Source organism: Natator depressus, chromosome 9 (genome assembly GCF_965152275.1).
Source record: "Natator depressus isolate rNatDep1 chromosome 9, rNatDep2.hap1, whole genome shotgun sequence".
Taxonomy (NCBI): domain Eukaryota; kingdom Metazoa; phylum Chordata; order Testudines; family Cheloniidae; genus Natator; species Natator depressus.
In genome coordinates this window covers 16471018-16487702 of record NC_134242.1, presented here as the reverse complement: position 1 = coordinate 16487702, position 16685 = coordinate 16471018, and the positions used below count along the sequence as shown (strand labels likewise).

Here is a 16685-nt window from a genome sequence, read left to right as displayed (position 1 = left end):
ATCCTTTCCAGACTACTGTACCCTTTTTCAGGAGTCTGATTTGTCTTGTGTACTCCCAAGTTTCACCTCTCTTAAACTACTTGCTTACAAAATAAAACATAAAAATACAAGTGTCTCAGCACGCTATTACTGAAAAATTGCTTGCTTTCTCATTTTTATCATATAATTATAAAATCAATTGGCATAAATATTGTACTTACAATTTCACTATATAGTATATAGAGCAGTATAAACAAGTCAGTATAAAATTTTAGTTTGTACTGATTTCACTAGTACTTTTTATGTAGCCTGTTGTAAAACTAGGCAGATACCTAGATGAGATGGCATACCCCCAGAAGTACATGTATCCCTGGCTGAGAACCACTGCCGTAATATGCTTTCACTTCTGCCTTGACTCCACTTCAGTTGTGACAGGTTGAAGTGATTTAAACTAGCACCATGTCTAACTCTACTCAGTGGTCTACACTAGTGCTTCCTCTGTTACTATTTCCAGTGAAGAGTCCTGGGTGCTAGGCAAACTGTGAAAAGTCCTAGTGTAGGCAAGACCATAAATGTCTGGTTATTAAAGCACCATAAGGTGAACTGTCAGGCTGGAAGGAGGTTACTAGTGGAGTTCCTCAGGGATTGGTTTTGGGACCAATCTTATTTAATCTTTTTATTACTGACCTTGGCACAAAAAGTGGGAATGTGCTAACAAAGTTTGTGGATGACACAAAGCTGGGAGGTACTGCCAATACAGAGAAGGACCGGGATATCATACAGGACGATCTGGATGACCTTGTAAACTGGACTAATCGTAATAGGATGAAATTTAATAGTGAAAAGTACAAGGTCATGCATTTAGGGATTAATAACAAAAAATTTTGTTATAAGCTGGGGATGCATCACTTGGAAGTAACAGAGGACGAGAAGGACCTCGGAGTATTGGTTTATCACAGGATGACTATGAGCCACCAATGTGATATGGCCGTGAAAAAAAGCAATGTGGTCTTGGGATGCATCAGGCGAGGTATTTCCAGTAGAGATAAGGAGGTGTTAGTACCGTTATACAAGGCAGGGCTGAGACCTCATCTGGAATATTGTGTGCAGTTCTGGTCTCCAATGTTTAAGAAGGATGAATTCAAATTGGAACAGGTACAGAGAAGGGTTACTAGGAGGATCTGAGGAATAGGAAACCTGTCTTATGAAAGGCGACTCAAAGAGCTTGGCTTGTTTAGCCTAACCAAAAGAAGGCTGAGGGGAGATTTGATTGCTCTCTATAAATATATCAGCGGAGGGAGAGGAATTATTTAAGCTCAGTAACAATGTGGACACAAGAACAAATGGATATAAACTCACCACCAGGAAGTTTAGACTTGAAATTAGACGAAGGTTTCTAACCATCAGAGGGGTGAAGTTCTGGAACAGCCTTCCAAGGGGAGCAGTGGCGGCAAAAGACCTATCTGGCTTCAAGACTAAGCTTGATACGTTTATGGAGGAGATGGTATGATGGGATAGCCTAATTTTGGCAATTGATCTTTGACTATTAGCAGTAAATATGCCCAGTGGCCTATGATGGGATGTTAGATGGGGTGGGATCTGAGTTACCACAGAAAATTCTTTCCTGGGTGTCTGGCTGGTAAGTCTTGCCCACCTGCTCAGGGTTTAGCTGATTGCCATATTTGGGGTCTGGAAGGAATTTTCCTCCAGGGCAGATTGGCAGAGGCCCTGAGGGTTTTTCGCCTTCCTCTGCAGCGTGGGGCATGGATCACTTGCTGGAGGATTCTTTGCACCTTGAAGTCTTTAAACCACAATTTGAGGACTTTAGTAGCTCAGACATAGGTTAGGGGTTTGTTGCAGGAGTGGGTGGGTGAGATTCTTTGGCCTGTATTGTGCAGGAGGTTAAGCTAGATGATCATAATGGTCTCGTCTGACCTTAAAGTCTATGATTCTATAACGTGGGGTATTTATGGTTGAGGTCCCTGAGCTCGGGTCCATGGCCTGCGGGTGGTCTTTAGAGAGCTTGCTGGTTACATGGTGCTGGCTTTTCAGTTACTGTTGCTCAGTTACCTTATTTGACATGTAAAAATACACTAAACAATTTCATAATATTACTTTGCCATGTAGGCAACTGCTGTAGCTGTCACATGGACACTACGACTAAAAATGAGTTGAGAAGTAGCCTTCAAAAATGTTAAAATGTACTTAATCTTATAGAAAAAGTCTGATCTATAGATTTGGTAGCAATAAAGCTCTTCTGATGAGTACTTGAAGCCAGTTTTTGTGTCCGTGATAATCAGATGAACTAACTTGCATTAATCATTCATGCTCTTGTGAGGGAAGTATTGTAATCCACATTTTACATGCGGAAATGAAGCCAGAATTCTTATTACTTGCCGAAGGTCACAGAAGAAGTCAGGGTAGTCTTAGAATGTGGGAGTTCCTGGCTCCAATTCTTTGTTTAAGCCTAGCCTCTAGCATAGCAAGAGGTCTGCAGTGAACTAATTCAGTACAGCTTGGCTTACAGAATGCAGGAGACCTCTTGAGCAGCTGTTCAAAAGAACTTTTTTCAAGGAACCTCATTGGCTTTACATCATAGATCTTTCATTGACCTTGACATCTGCTTTCTTCCCAGATGGACAAGTGCTTTTCGTATCTGTTGTATATTTTGAAAATGTATCTTTATATCTGAAGTAAAAGATCAATCTGAAGCATTCATTACTCTTTACCTTACAGTGTTCCCTTGTGTACCAGAAAGGCCTGGCATGCCTTGTCCAGGAGAAGATAGTAAGTATGCATTTTTGTAAAGGAAATACTTTCTGTAAATGGTCATTGTATGGTTATCCCAGAACATAAGCTGAACTGATTAAAATAGTAGCTTTTTATTTTTCCTCTTGATGAGCTTTGATATAGAACCTAAGAAATTGAAACGGAAATGTGGCTATTACTCTTCTCGACAGGCTATCCGGTTTTCCGCAAAGGTGGATAGCCATGATGACTAACAGTGCTGTCCAATCTTATTAGCTGAAATGGCCAAAAATCAAACTACATTTCAGGCACCTTTCAGGTCTCCTGTTGCTGTCTTTCCATGGACTCTGAAAAAGGTATATGGTGCTGAAAATGCTTTACAATTCAATGAAATGGTGGAAAACGGAATTACTGTTTACCTCTTAAATTATACTTTTGGGAATTCCCCATCGTGCCAATTGAAATTAATATTTTGATTAAGATTGGATTTGCCCAGATAACTTTTGAATGGATTATGCAACTGAGGCTTTCCTTCCCCGTGCTCCCCAATATATTTGATTTTACAACGGTTTGCATTCAACCGCTGCTCTTAAATTAAGGTTGCAGACCTGCCCATTCATCCTTGGATGTGGTCCCACCAGATCAGGCTTGTCATGCTCATAAGGCAGTGTGAGGAATCTTGCAGTGTTGGTATGTGAGATACCTTTTTCTCTGACACCACAGAAGACAAGTCTCCCAGAGGTTGGGACTTTCAAACACATTCCTACGCAGATTACAGAAAACTAAGAGTTTCTGGTATTTTGCAATTAGCTTCCTGTGCTGAGAAAATCTCATGAGAACCAATTCAGACCCTTACAACAGAAGTAAACCCACTTGATGCAAGTTGCATGTTCTCATCCAACATGAACTTGCTCAAATTTTTGTGCTGGAAGGCACATTGAGTTAATATTGTAGGTCTTGCTACACTCAAAGTTGTGCTGTATTTTGTCACTCCTGGATAAGAATTTACCTCATTTGTAACCACTCATGCCTCTTTGTATTACTCGCTCCAGCTTGCCCCCTAACATGACAATTTTTTTTTACATGTCAGCTTCTCCTGGACAGTTACCAATTTGCTGGTTGAATATTGTAGGTGGATCTTTGGAGTCCTTGTCACCAGTAATGAAGTGTCTTTTTTTTTTTTTTTGTCTTCCTGGGTACAGCAGTGGTTGTCAATTTATAGATTCAATTCAGCTCCTGCTCTTGAAATTTGAGGTCATGTTACCCAAGTGTTAATTGTTAGTTCTCTACTAGTTCTTAAGAAAAGCCTCAGCTTTAACTTGGGTGCTTAAAGCTATAAAAAAGCATACTATTGGTATGAATGAAACCCATTTAAAATTTATTTGATTTGCTTGACCATACACATGGAGGGTAAGTGTGACATCACTCAGATTTTTAGAAACTGGCATTCCCAAACGTAAGTGGATTTGAAAAACAACTTAAGATGCAGTTCTGTGTGGTTCAGTGTGATCCTAATGTGGTACTGCTAGTGCAAAATGCATTGTGTGATGGCAGCTGTGGGCCTAAAATATCAGGGGATTATAGTGCAGCAAACAAAGTGTAAATCAGGGCACTCCTCTTTATTCTTTCAATTTAAATAAAATAGTTGCTTTTTTATTCAAATATTTGTAATACCTGGACAGTCTCCATTCTATTGGCTCAGTCTTGAATGCTTTTAGGCAATAGCAATTATTTGTAATTACCATCAGTGTTTGGAGGTTTTGGTTGGTGGGGGCAGCACTCACGTCAGTGAAGAGGTTTTAGAGTCCTAAATTGTAGTTTCTGTTCATGGCAAGGCATTCCCATTGACATCAAATTCTGCTGGAGTAGAGACTTACAGGATTGGGCCCTTTATTTGTAAATTAGTGTATAAAGTGTCCATGAATGTGTTATGGTGTAATGTTCACACTTGCATGGATATAATTGTATTTTACTTATCTTAGAATCTATTTATCGTCGCGGTGCCCGGCGGTGGCGGAAGCTCTATTGTGCAAATGGTCATACTTTCCAAGCTAAGCGATTTAACAGGGTAAGACTTTCCATGGGTAGTTGAATGGAATGTTAAAACCTTGATGCACTGGCCTTCTCTTCTGTAGTTGTACTATTACTGCCTCCAAAGATTAAAATGTTGATTGTCTAAAGAAAATGGACTTTGCCCTCAGTGTATCAAATAAGGTGGTTCCTTTTATGTAAGTTCTGATAACCAGAAAGTATACAGAAGTAACTCAAGTTTACATTTCTGGCTTCAACACCTCTCATTTCTTTGTTTATAGTGTAAGTAGTTTTTTTTGGTTAATCTCTAGTATTTGGTCTTTTGATAACCCTGTGCTTTCAGTAAAATTTGCCGCTTGGGCTATTTAAATGTTACACACTTAAATAGGTAAATTATAACCCAAATTCACTGATTATTTTTTTTAATCCAAAGCACACCAAAAAATTTTATTTCAACAGTACATAACACCAATATTCTTTTAATTTTGTTTGCAGAGGTTAGATGCCAGCACTAATTTTAAATGGCTGTGAGCTGGCAGAGCACTCTGGGTACTGAGCTACCAATAGGCATTGTCAGTGTTTTGAACTCTAGGAACAAACAAGTTTGAGTCGCTTGTGTTACAGGGATTTCTCTTTATGGTTTACCAGTAAGAACTAAGGTGTTCAGCCAGCCCAGCCTCCATATGCTGGAGTAAGAGGAATCAAAAGTAACAAGCATGTATTTGTCATTATTAACTGTAAGAAATTATTTACTTTTTAGGTACTTTTTTCAGACTTGTTTAAAACATTTAAACATGGTGTAAGAAAATCTGCAATGTGTAATGAGTAGTATTTGTATAATACAGGTCCATAGACAATATATCTTCTCTCCTTCACCACTGGACTCAAACACATGGAATTTCTCTCCAACTCCCCCTTGACCCTCTCCAAGTCTGGTTTCTGCTCTTTGTTCCACTGAAGCAGCTCTTTCCAAAGTCTCTTGAGTGACCTCTAACTAGCCTCCTCTACGGTTGTTTGTCCCCAGTTGCTTTGTTAGTGTTCATTTTGTGGATTGTCCTCTTCCTGTTTCTGTCAGTGGGTATTGCCCAAAGCTCAGTTTATGAGGCCCTCCTACACACCTCTAAGTGTACTGAAACTGCTGCTTATGTTAATAGCTTTATTACTACCTTGTGCTCCTCATCTATTATATCCATTTAACTCCTGGGGGAATTCTTCACCAAAAATAATTCTGCACACACTATTTTAAAATTCTGCATATTTTGTTTGTCAAAATAACACAATATAATGTCAGTTTCAATTATTTTGGTAATTTATTTCAGAATACCTGTCAACAAATAGGTCTGTAATAATACAGACAACAAAAATTCAGGAAATGTTTTTTGACAGTTTCCTTACTAGGCATATTAATACAGAACTTTGAGTAGTAATTCCTTTAAACTGTAGTACAGAAACGTATTTCCTGCACCCCTCAAAAGCAGTGCAAAGGGAGTCAAGGGTAATGAAGGAGCTAAGGGAGTAGAGTTGCCAATTTTCTGTTTGCAGAAAGCCGAACATTCTTGTCCCACCCCTTCTTCAAGGCCCCGCCCTCTGTTCACTTCTTCTCCTCCCCCACCCTCAGTCACTCACTCATTTTCACCAGACTGGGGCAGGGGGTTGGGGTACAAGAGGAGGTGAGGGCTCTGGCTAGGGGTGTGGTCAGATGGGGGCCAGAGATGAGGGGGCTAGGGGTTGGGGTTGAGTGTGGGAGGGGGCTCCAGGCTAGGGCAGGGGGTTGGGGTGTGGAAGGAGGTATGGGCTGGGGGTGTAGGCTCCGGAGTGGGGCCAGAAATGAGGGGTTCAGGGTGCAGGAGGGGGCTCCTGGCTGGGGCAGCAGATTGGGGTGCAGGAGGGGGTGAGGACTCTAGGGTGGGGCCTGGGATGAGGGGTTTGGAGTAGTAGGGGGCTCTGGGCTGGGGCAGAGGGGTTCAGGGTGTGGGAGGGGGCTCCAGGCTGGGGCAAGGGGTTGGAGTACAGGAGGGGGTGTGGGCTCTGGGAGCAAGTTTGGGTGTGGGACAGGGCTGAGGTCTGGGGCAGGGGGTTGAGGTGTTGGAGGGGGTTTAGGGTGTGGGCTCCGGGCAGCGTTTACTTCAGGCAGCTCCCGTAAACTGCCAGCATCTTCCTCTGTCTCCTAAGCATAGTGGTGCAGAATTCCTCCAGGAGTATCACTTGTTTTCTCTTGTCATATACGTAGATTGAAAGCAATTTGTTGCAGAGACCATCTTTTTTTAAGGGTACAGTGGCAAGTATGATGGGGCCCTAATTGGAGTTTGTGTTCTACTGCAGAGGTTCCCAACCTTTTTCTTTCTGAGCCCCCTTCCCTCCCGCCCCATAACGTGCTATAAAAACTCCACTGCCCACCTGTCATAACTATTTATTTATTTTTTTCTGCATATAAATGTCAGGGCCAGTCTTAGGGGTAGCAAGCAGGGCAGTTGCCCTGAGCCCCATCCCACAGGGGCCCCCACAAAGCTACATTGCTCAGGCTTCTGCTTCAGACCTGGGTGCAGGACTCAGGGCCCCAGGCTTCAGCCCCATGCAGTGGGGCTTAGGCTTTCTGTCCTGGGCCCCAGCAAGTCTAATGCTGGCCCTGCTTGGCAGACCCCCTGAAATCTGCTCACAGCCCCCCCGCGGGGGCCTGGACTCCTGGTTGAGAACCACTGTTCTACTGTAATATAAACAATGAAAATGCTGCTGGTTGTTTTCCTGTTTCTAGTGTTCATTTTTAATCTGAATTTTGTTGATTTGTCATCTTAGCGAGCTCATTGTGCCATCTGCACTGACCGAATTTGGGGCCTGGGGCGTCAGGGATATAAATGTATCAACTGTAAACTCCTTGTTCACAAGAAGTGCCACAAACTTGTCAACATTGAATGTGGCCGCCATGCACTACAACCAGTAAGTGAAATTATCTAGTAACTATTCTGAAATAAAACTTCATAGCATAGTGGAATGGTAACTAGGGAAATGGTCCCCAAACTCTGCAATGCTGAGGACCTCAGTGGCAATTGGACAGGAGCCTGATACCTGCACCCAACTTGCATATCTATGTATCAAAAATAAATGTACATCCCTGCCTGTTGCTTGTATCTGTATTTAATTGATGCTACTTGTATAATGCTCTACATCTTCAAATGCCATGGGGGGAAAAAAAATGGTTCCTCACATATCACTGTTGAGCGGGAAAGTAGATCTCCAGTTTTACAGATGGGGAAAATCTGAGGCACAGAAGTTGTAGTTTGGCCAAAGCCACACAGCAAGTCAACTATGTTTAGCCCATAATATCATGATAACTAGGATTACCTGTCAGACATCATCAAAACATTGCAGATCAGTTTGTCTTCACCCTGCAATTAAAAAGGAGACAACTACAGCCACATCTTAAGAATTCAACAGGCTGTATTTTGGGCATCCCTGAACTAGTCAAATGACTAGTAAGGCCATTTGAACTTTTCTTGTCTATCCCATTCCCACTGCTCTATTTTTTCTCTACTGGAGTGGGTTGCGATTTCAGTATCTGTCTGAAGTATGAATAAATCTGGATCTATGTAGAATTAATAGAATAGTTCCCAAATAGTTGCCACCTTTATGCATTTCTGATATACTTTTTTTTATAGTGAGGATAATTAACCATTCAAACAATTTATCAAGATTCATTGTAGATTCTTCATCACTGACAATTTTTAAATCAAGATTGGATTTTTTTCCTAAAATATATGGTCTTGGAATTATTTTGAGGATGTTCTATGGCTTGTGTGAACAAGAGATCAGACTAGACCACAATGGTCCCTTGTGCAATCTGTGATAACTATTTGAATTATGCCAATATGGATGCTGCTTAGTCTAACTTTTAAATTTTAACTAGAATATGTTAATCAGATAAAGATCATATATGATAGTCAGTCTGGTTTTTAAGTAAAATGTGAAAGGAATAGGAACTGGAGTCCCTTAGTTAAACTTGGCTCTGTCTGAAAAGGAGTCTGAGCCTCGGACTTAAAGGGACAAATGCCTCTGCTCTTCCATTTTCAGTCCTAAAGATATAGTTAATTGTTACAAACTGTAATAGGCAAGAAATGAACCATTACTGTGAACATTTTGTAGGAGCCTGTAATACCTATGGATCAATCATCAGTGCACCCAGATAACATAGAACCAGGTAAGATGAATGAATAAATGTATTTTTATATAAAGTTTCTGCAATTTCAAGTACTTTAAACTGAATTAATATACTATTTCAGAGTTAATTATGATTTGTTAAATAATTTAAAACATTTCATGTGAACAAACAGAATAATTTTATGTGTTGTTGTTGTTGCCGTGTTGATCCCAAGATATTAGAGACACAAGGTAGGTGAGGTAATATTTTTTTTATTGGACTAACTTCTGTTGCTGAGAGACAAGCTTTCAAGCTACACAGAGTTCTTCCTCAGGTAAGGGAAAGGTACTTAGGGATTGTCTTCATGTACAGCAGCACAGCTACACCAGTGCACCTGCACCACTGTAGCGCTTTAGTGAAGATGCTACTGTGCCTATGGGAAAGTTTCTCCCGTCAGCATAGTTAATCCATCTCCCTGAGAGGTGGTAGCTATGCTGATGGGAGAAGCTCTCCCATCAACATAGCACGGTCTACACAGGGGGTTATGTTGTAAAACTGCATTGCACAGGGGTGTGGATTTTTCACATCCCTGAGCGAAGTAGTTATACCGATTATAGGTCTGTAGTGTAGAGCTGGCCTTAGAATGTTACAGCTAAATACAAGATCAAACAGATAGTGTACCATAAGTGGTTAGCACATATTCTAAGGGACCATTGAAGGTGAAGTGGCCTATTAACACCCCTGTAGTCATAGGACAAAAAAGGAGGGTTAACTGGTTACAGGTTGTGGCAATAAGCCATAAATCTGCTGTCTTAAGACCATGCTTTTTTTTTTTTTTTTTTTTTCCCCAAAACGTCTAGCAAAGTTATGAATTTAAGCTCCCAGGCTTCACTTTTGAAAGTGTTGTGCAGGCTTTCCATTCAGGATGAGGCCCGTAGGTCAGAGTGATCAATTTCTGAATTGTTCACCCACTTAGGTGATATGGTGTTATCTTTTTTCATTTCCTGTGATAGTTCATTTGAGATCAGTGATTGTTTGGTTTCACCCAAATAGTTGTTGTTGGGGCATTTAGTGCACTGGATGAGGTGTCATGTTGTGATAGGCATGTGTAGGACCCATGGACCTTGAAAGGTGTGTTGGGGTTGGTGGTGATCATTGTAGCAGTGGAGATATCTGCAGGTTTTGCATCTGTTCTGGCAGGGCCTGGTGCAGCTTTGACTTAGTGTGTCATGGTCTGTGGAGAGTTTGCTTCTGATGAGGTTGGGGCATTGTTTGAAGGCCAGAAGAGGAGGTTCAGGAAAGAGATTTTTTTTTCAGGATGGGATTCCCATCATATATGGGTTTTAGCTGTTTGATTTCCCCATATGGGTTCAAGTGTGGGGTGGAAGGTGACAACTAGGGGTGTGCATTCGGAGGGGTTTTTTATTTCTGAATTGAAGCAGGTTGTCTTGGGGTATTTCAGTGGAGTGTCCTTGTTTTTGGTAAAGGTAGTTTTGAGTGTATTAAGGTATATTCCCTGGATTTTCTCCTCAGAGCGTATTCTGTGGTATGAGTGCCTGGGTGTAGATAACAGATTTCTTGGTACGTTTGGGTTGGCTACTGGCTCTATGAAGGTAGGTCTGGTGATCTGAGGGTTTCTTGTATATAGCTGTCTGTATGGTTCCATTGTTGAAGCTCATTGAGTTTTCCAAGAACTTGATGCTAGTGTGGGAGTGTTCCAGAGAGAGTTTAGTGGATGTGTGGTGGTGGTTGAAGTTGTGGTGGAAATTTGAGGGAGTTTGTCATCTGTCCAGAGCGCGCACATATCATCCATGTATATCAGGTGTATCACTGGCTTCATGGTACATTTGTGTGAGGTATCATAGCTTGTAGTCTGATACTTGATGGGGACCCCATTTTGAAAAGCTAAGGAAAACATCCCTTACTCTCTTCTGTTTAGAGAAAGAGGCCTGTTTTTAAGCCTGTTTATTTAATGCACGTGCACAGATCTTTGTACTACACCTTAATCTCCTATCCTGCTGTTCAAATCAAAAGTTTAAAGATGGAGAACAAATATTTCCCCATGTTTTAGGTTTATACCTCTCCGTAAATAGGGTAGCTCTTCAAAAGAATGTGGTGGGTGTGGTTTGATTTCTACAAAAATAGGGAGAGAATAAAGTTAACTAGTAGTTAGCATCATGACAATGTCTTTTATACAAAAATCAAGTTGGAGGGGTATCTAAGTAGGAATAGTAATCTTCACTTTCAAACTTGGATCTAGTCACTATTCTTACCAGTAAAACCAGAATTTAACAGACGCTCCATCTTTTTCTCTTTAACATTCTCTGTCTTCAGAAATCACTGCATGAGATCAGCCTAGATAATGCAAACTATCCTATGTTTTAGAGATTCAAATTTTTAACTTGGAGTCTTGTATTAATTATGAATGAGAGATTCTTCAACAATGTGGCGGTGAAATAGTGTCCAAAGCTTTTTAGCTGGTAAACCAACTTTTAAATCAGTATACTCTATTTTTCTTAAAATATTTGCTGAAATCTTTTCTGCTACACTGTAATCCTCTATTTTTGTGCACGGAAGTTTAAAAAATAGAGAATATCTGTCTTTCATTTAATACAGTGAACACCTTCATTTTTTTGCTTGTTCTTTTAGTGATTCCATATAATCCTTCTAGTCATGAGAGCTTGGACCATGTTGGTGAAGAAAAAGAGGTAAAGTGTTTTAGAGCAGTACACCTAACTATTCAAAGGTCTGGAAATGTATATCAGTACTAACTTTAAAATCTTAGCACAAAGCGACCTACATACAGATTACCTAATTTATCTCATGTACAAACTCAAATTAGTCCACACAAAGTTTGTGTTCAGACACAGAATTCAATATGCAGGAAAAACTTCAATATGAAACTGAAAGGAGAGATTAAGCATTTTAAACCACAAAGCTGTTCTTTAATAATTATCCCCCCCACCCCCCTTTTTATTACTGCTGCAGCACAGTAAATAAGCTATTTGAACCCCCAATATTAAAAAAAAAAAAATCTGCAGTTACCAATATATTATTATAATGGCAAGGTTGCTTAGTTGTGTTTAAAATCTTTATTTATAGGCGATGAGTATTAGAGAAAGTGGCAAACCTTCCTCCAGTCTGGGCCTTCAAGATTTTGATCTGCTCCGAGTTATAGGAAGAGGTAGTTATGCTAAAGTGCTACTGGTTCGATTAAAGAAAACGGAACGCATTTATGCAATGAAGGTTGTGAAAAAAGAACTAGTCAATGATGATGAGGTAAGCAATGTTTCTATCAATGGACTAAATAATACTTCATTTAGAAAGAACTTGCACACAGTACTCATAAGAACTAGATTTGCAACCTTACTATAATCACACTATATATTATGCATAAGGCTGCAAGTTTGTCATGGAGGTAAATTGATACAAGTCTGTCTTAATTTATCCTGAAACTAGATGCAAGATGTAAACATTTCAGTGTGTCTGACTGATTCAGTTTTAAATAGTATTTGACCTAAGAAATGCAAAGAACAACATTGTTTTCTAAGCTTGCGATGTTTTTATAAATAGGATATTGATTGGGTACAGACGGAAAAACACGTCTTTGAACAGGCTTCAAATCATCCTTTCCTTGTTGGACTACACTCTTGCTTCCAGACAGAAAGCAGGTAAGGTCAGAAACTATTTGTGACACTTCATGATATTTTTCATACTGGTAGGTATTCCAAAGGGCTATCCAAATATTGAATGCAGAATAATTACTAAAAACTATAGCACCATAAACATCTGTGGTGTTTTGTAAACAAAAGGATTCTGAGAAGAAGGCAATTTGAAGGAGGGGATGCTTCGTGAAGAAGGAAACTGTCCTAAGCATAGGAGACAGTATGATAGAAGAAAAAGCCCAGTATAGGAGAAAAGAAGTAGGAACATAGAGAATGAGAGGGAGTATGAAGAAATGAGAACAGATGTAATGTGGGGGGGGATGATGTTACATGGGGCCTCAAAGAGGGAAAGGAGCTTGAATATGATGCTGTTAAATAGGAAATGAATGAAGGAATTCAAAAAGGAGTGGTGAGGTGGCAGGAGAGATTACTTTAGTAGTGGTATTTGATAGCTTGGATATGAGAGAGAAGGTTAAAAATAATAAAGGCAAAAGATGGCCAAGATGGCTTAAGCAGCAAGGATAGTGAGAAAATTGCATTTTGTTTATGTTGTATTAGAGGGACCTTGTGGGAGACGGGATATATGGGTGGGGAGAAATCAAATACAACACTGGATAAATGAAGGATAGTTGAGTTGTCAGTGATGGAAATCATGAGGAAACATAAGTTCAGCTTTAAAGTTTGTGCTAACTTTTGAGATGTCAGGCAATGAGAGGCACAGCTGGACTAAATGATGGGATTGGGTGTATAGAGGTCGATTTGGGAACCATTCACATTATTGGGCATGGGTAGTTCAGACAGAGCATTGGTTGTTCAGTGGTAGGATTCTTAATTCAAAAGGAATTATTTTGGGAAAGCTCTACAAGAGGTCAGACTGGATGCTCACAATGTTCCCTTCTGGCCTTGGAATCTATATAATTGTTTTTGTATAACACTTATAAACGTTGTTAAAGAAACTTAGAAATCCTGGTGGTTTGGGAGAATGGGAAGAGTTAATTACCTTCCTTTAGTAATAAAGAGAGCCCCAGGACAAATTCTGTTTGTTTGGCTATTGAGAGAGGCCCTGAAATATGGAGACATGAACATAAGATGTTGGAATGGGAGTAACCCATTCTAATCCATATTCTGAGAGAGAGAGAGAGAAGGAGAATCCTTGCTAGACCCTTTCAGTTCTTCTGTTCAGAAGTTATCAAGCTCCAAGAACTGTGAGGGTAAAAAAGATCAAATGAAAAGTTGAAACAATCAATTTTTGCATCATATACCTTTGTGTGTTTCAGATTATTTTTTGTGATAGAGTACGTAAATGGAGGTGATTTAATGTTTCATATGCAGCGGCAGAGGAAACTGCCCGAGGAGCATGCCAGGTATGTTTAATCTGAGAGAATATTGTTCACATGAAATCTGTGTTTCTGACATGATGCAGCAGTGCAAAGTTTATGTTGACACTGGCCTCCCAACTCTTGCATCCTCCAAATGGAAAGGAGCTAAGAGATGGCGATATTTGTCTAAAAAAATTCTCCTTTTTCCTGTGAGATGAGTTCCTATAAGTAGCTATTTAATTTTTAGTGCTTTAAGCTACAGATACCTTTTAAATTCAGAATAAAGACCGTAATATTAGCCAGAAGTCGTGTTCACACTAGAATCACCCTGAAGTCTAAAGAGTGACTTTGTAATTTTAAATTACAGAGAATAGAATTGGAGAAATGTAGTGCTGGAAAGGACCTTGAGAGGTCATCTAGTCCAGCCCCCTGTGCTGAGGCAGGACCCAGTAAACCTAGATCACATCTGTTTGTCCGACCTGTTCTTAAAAACCTCCAAAGATGGGGATTTCACAGCCTCCCTTGGAAACCTATTCCAGTGCTTAACTGATTTTAAAATTACATAGTTTTCCCTAATATCTGACCTCAATCTCAATTACTACTTGTCCTATCTTCAGTGGACACTGAGAACAGTCAATCATCGTCGTCTTTGTAACAGTCTTCAAATATGTTAAGAGCTATCATCCGCTCCCCCTTTGTGTTTCTTTTCTCAAGACTAAACATACCCATTTTTTAACCTCCTCTCTTACATCAGATTTGTCTAAACCTTATCGGTTTTTTGCTCTGCTCTGGGCTCTCTCCAATTTGTCCACATCACTCCTAAAGTGTGATGCCCAGAATTGGACACAGTAGTGCAGGTAAGACCTCATCAGTTCCAAGTAGAGCGTGACAGTTACTTTGTCTCTTAAACCCCTGAATATTAGCCTTTTCTGCAACTGCATCACGTTGTTGACTCTCATTCAATTTGTGATGCACTATGATTCTCAGATCCTTTTCACAGTACTATCACCTAGCCAGTTATTCCCCATTTTGTAGTTGTGCATTTGATTTTTTTTTTTCCCCCTTCCTATGTGAAGTACATTGCACTTGTCTTTATTGAATTTCATCTTATTTATTTCGGATCAATTCTCTAATTTGTCAATGTCATTTTGAATTCTAATCCTGTCCTCCAAAGTGCTAGCAACTGCTCCCAGCTTCATATAATCTTCAAATGTTACGTGTGTACTCTCCACCCTATTATCCAAGTCACTAATGAAAATATTGAATAGTACCAGACCCAGAACTGACCCCAGTGGGTCCCACTCAATACACCCTCCCAGTTTAACAGTGTACCATATAGATTGTATATTGATAACAGATAAATAAAGGTGTGTGTGTGTGTGTGTGTGTGTGTGTGTATGTATATATAAATCTTCCTAACTTCCATCTCTGCAAACTATTTCTGTGATCTGAGGGTTCAACTGAGTTCTTTTCTATTTATGTATCATCACTACTAAGAAAATTCTTCAGCCCCAATTTACATCTGTGCAGCTTCAGTGGGGTCACAAGTGTGACTGAGGTCAGACTTTGTCACTGCAGCATGAACTTGGTGAACAATTCTGATGTGCAGAAAGGAATAGAATCCTATTCTCTCTTAGATGTATTGGCTCTGCAGGGCTATCAGCAGTGAACGTATTTTTGCACTTATAAGCATCTATGACTGAATAAACAGTATTGGTTTTCAGAGTAGAATTACACGAAGGACACTTTATTGCTGCACTATTTATTATGCTGTAGTTGTAAATCTGTTTTGAAAAACTGAGGGACCTTGTGTCATCAATGTATCTTACTTCATTCTAGGTTTTATTCTGCAGAAATCAGTCTAGCATTGAACTATCTTCATGAGCGAGGGATAATCTACAGAGACTTGAAACTGGACAATGTGTTACTGGATTCTGAGGGGCACATTAAACTCACAGACTATGGCATGTGCAAGGTGAGGGAGAATTATTTCCAAATAGATAAAATGTGAAACTTCCTGCTTGGGTACCTTGTAACTTATGGTAGCTTATTAACTGACTAAGTCTGTTATCAACTTATATACAGCTCATGTGGAAACAAAAGGCTTTATCCCATCTGAAATTAAAAGGAGGAAGGAAGAACAAGAAATGCTGAACAACTTGGACGTGTAAACACTCCTGCCTACAACCCACTGTATATTGGGATCTAAAGCTAATTGCAGAATGTAGCAGGATAAAATAATAAACTGAAAATGGAAAAACACAAAATGAGCGTATTACCCCAACCCTCTGGCTGTGAATATTTCAGCCTTGTGTAGTTTTAAACAGATGAACCCGAACACATTAATTCTATGTACACGCAGATGGGAGTAACAGCTTCCTGTGTCTCCTAGCCAGGAGATGTGTCCACTCAGTCTTCTGAGAATGGGAAAGAAGTCCAGTTCTATAAAGGGCCTTGGCTGCCTCTCCCATATCCCAGCATGCCCCAGCCCAAACAGAAGGAACAGCCTTTTGATACCTGTCTCGGAGGCAGGTTAGGAGCAAGGCCCTTTCTAAAATGGTCATCACTGGGCTGCTGGGCGTTGCTTCCGCACCACGAGAGAACTACCTTGCTTAGTTTTTCCCCACATCTTCCAGAGGAGTTAAATATTCAGACCAGACTGAAGATAATTCCAGGGAAAAAGATTAAGGCACTACTTTGCTTACAGGCAAAGCAGACAGAAAGGTATGCTTGGGCTACAGAATGAGGATAACAATTCTTTCAGACACTAGAGGGGGGAGAGAGGTCTCACCCTAAAAATAGCCACAGAAA

General features: G+C 40.1%; 1 protein-coding gene across 1 annotated transcript in view; it reads left to right on the top strand.

Annotated features, from left to right (window-relative positions):
• PRKCI (protein kinase C iota) overlaps nt 1–16685 on the top strand; it is a 44541-nt gene that overhangs the window by 15433 nt on the left and 12423 nt on the right. Inside the window, exons 4-12 of the mRNA XM_074963583.1 lie at nt 2716–2766; nt 4710–4795; nt 7552–7692; nt 8896–8950; nt 11540–11598; nt 11993–12169; nt 12464–12561; nt 13833–13919; nt 15714–15849. Of these exons, the coding sequence (XP_074819684.1) occupies nt 2716–2766; nt 4710–4795; nt 7552–7692; nt 8896–8950; nt 11540–11598; nt 11993–12169; nt 12464–12561; nt 13833–13919; nt 15714–15849 (890 nt within the window). The remainder of the gene's footprint in view (nt 1–2715; nt 2767–4709; nt 4796–7551; nt 7693–8895; nt 8951–11539; nt 11599–11992; nt 12170–12463; nt 12562–13832; nt 13920–15713; nt 15850–16685) is intronic.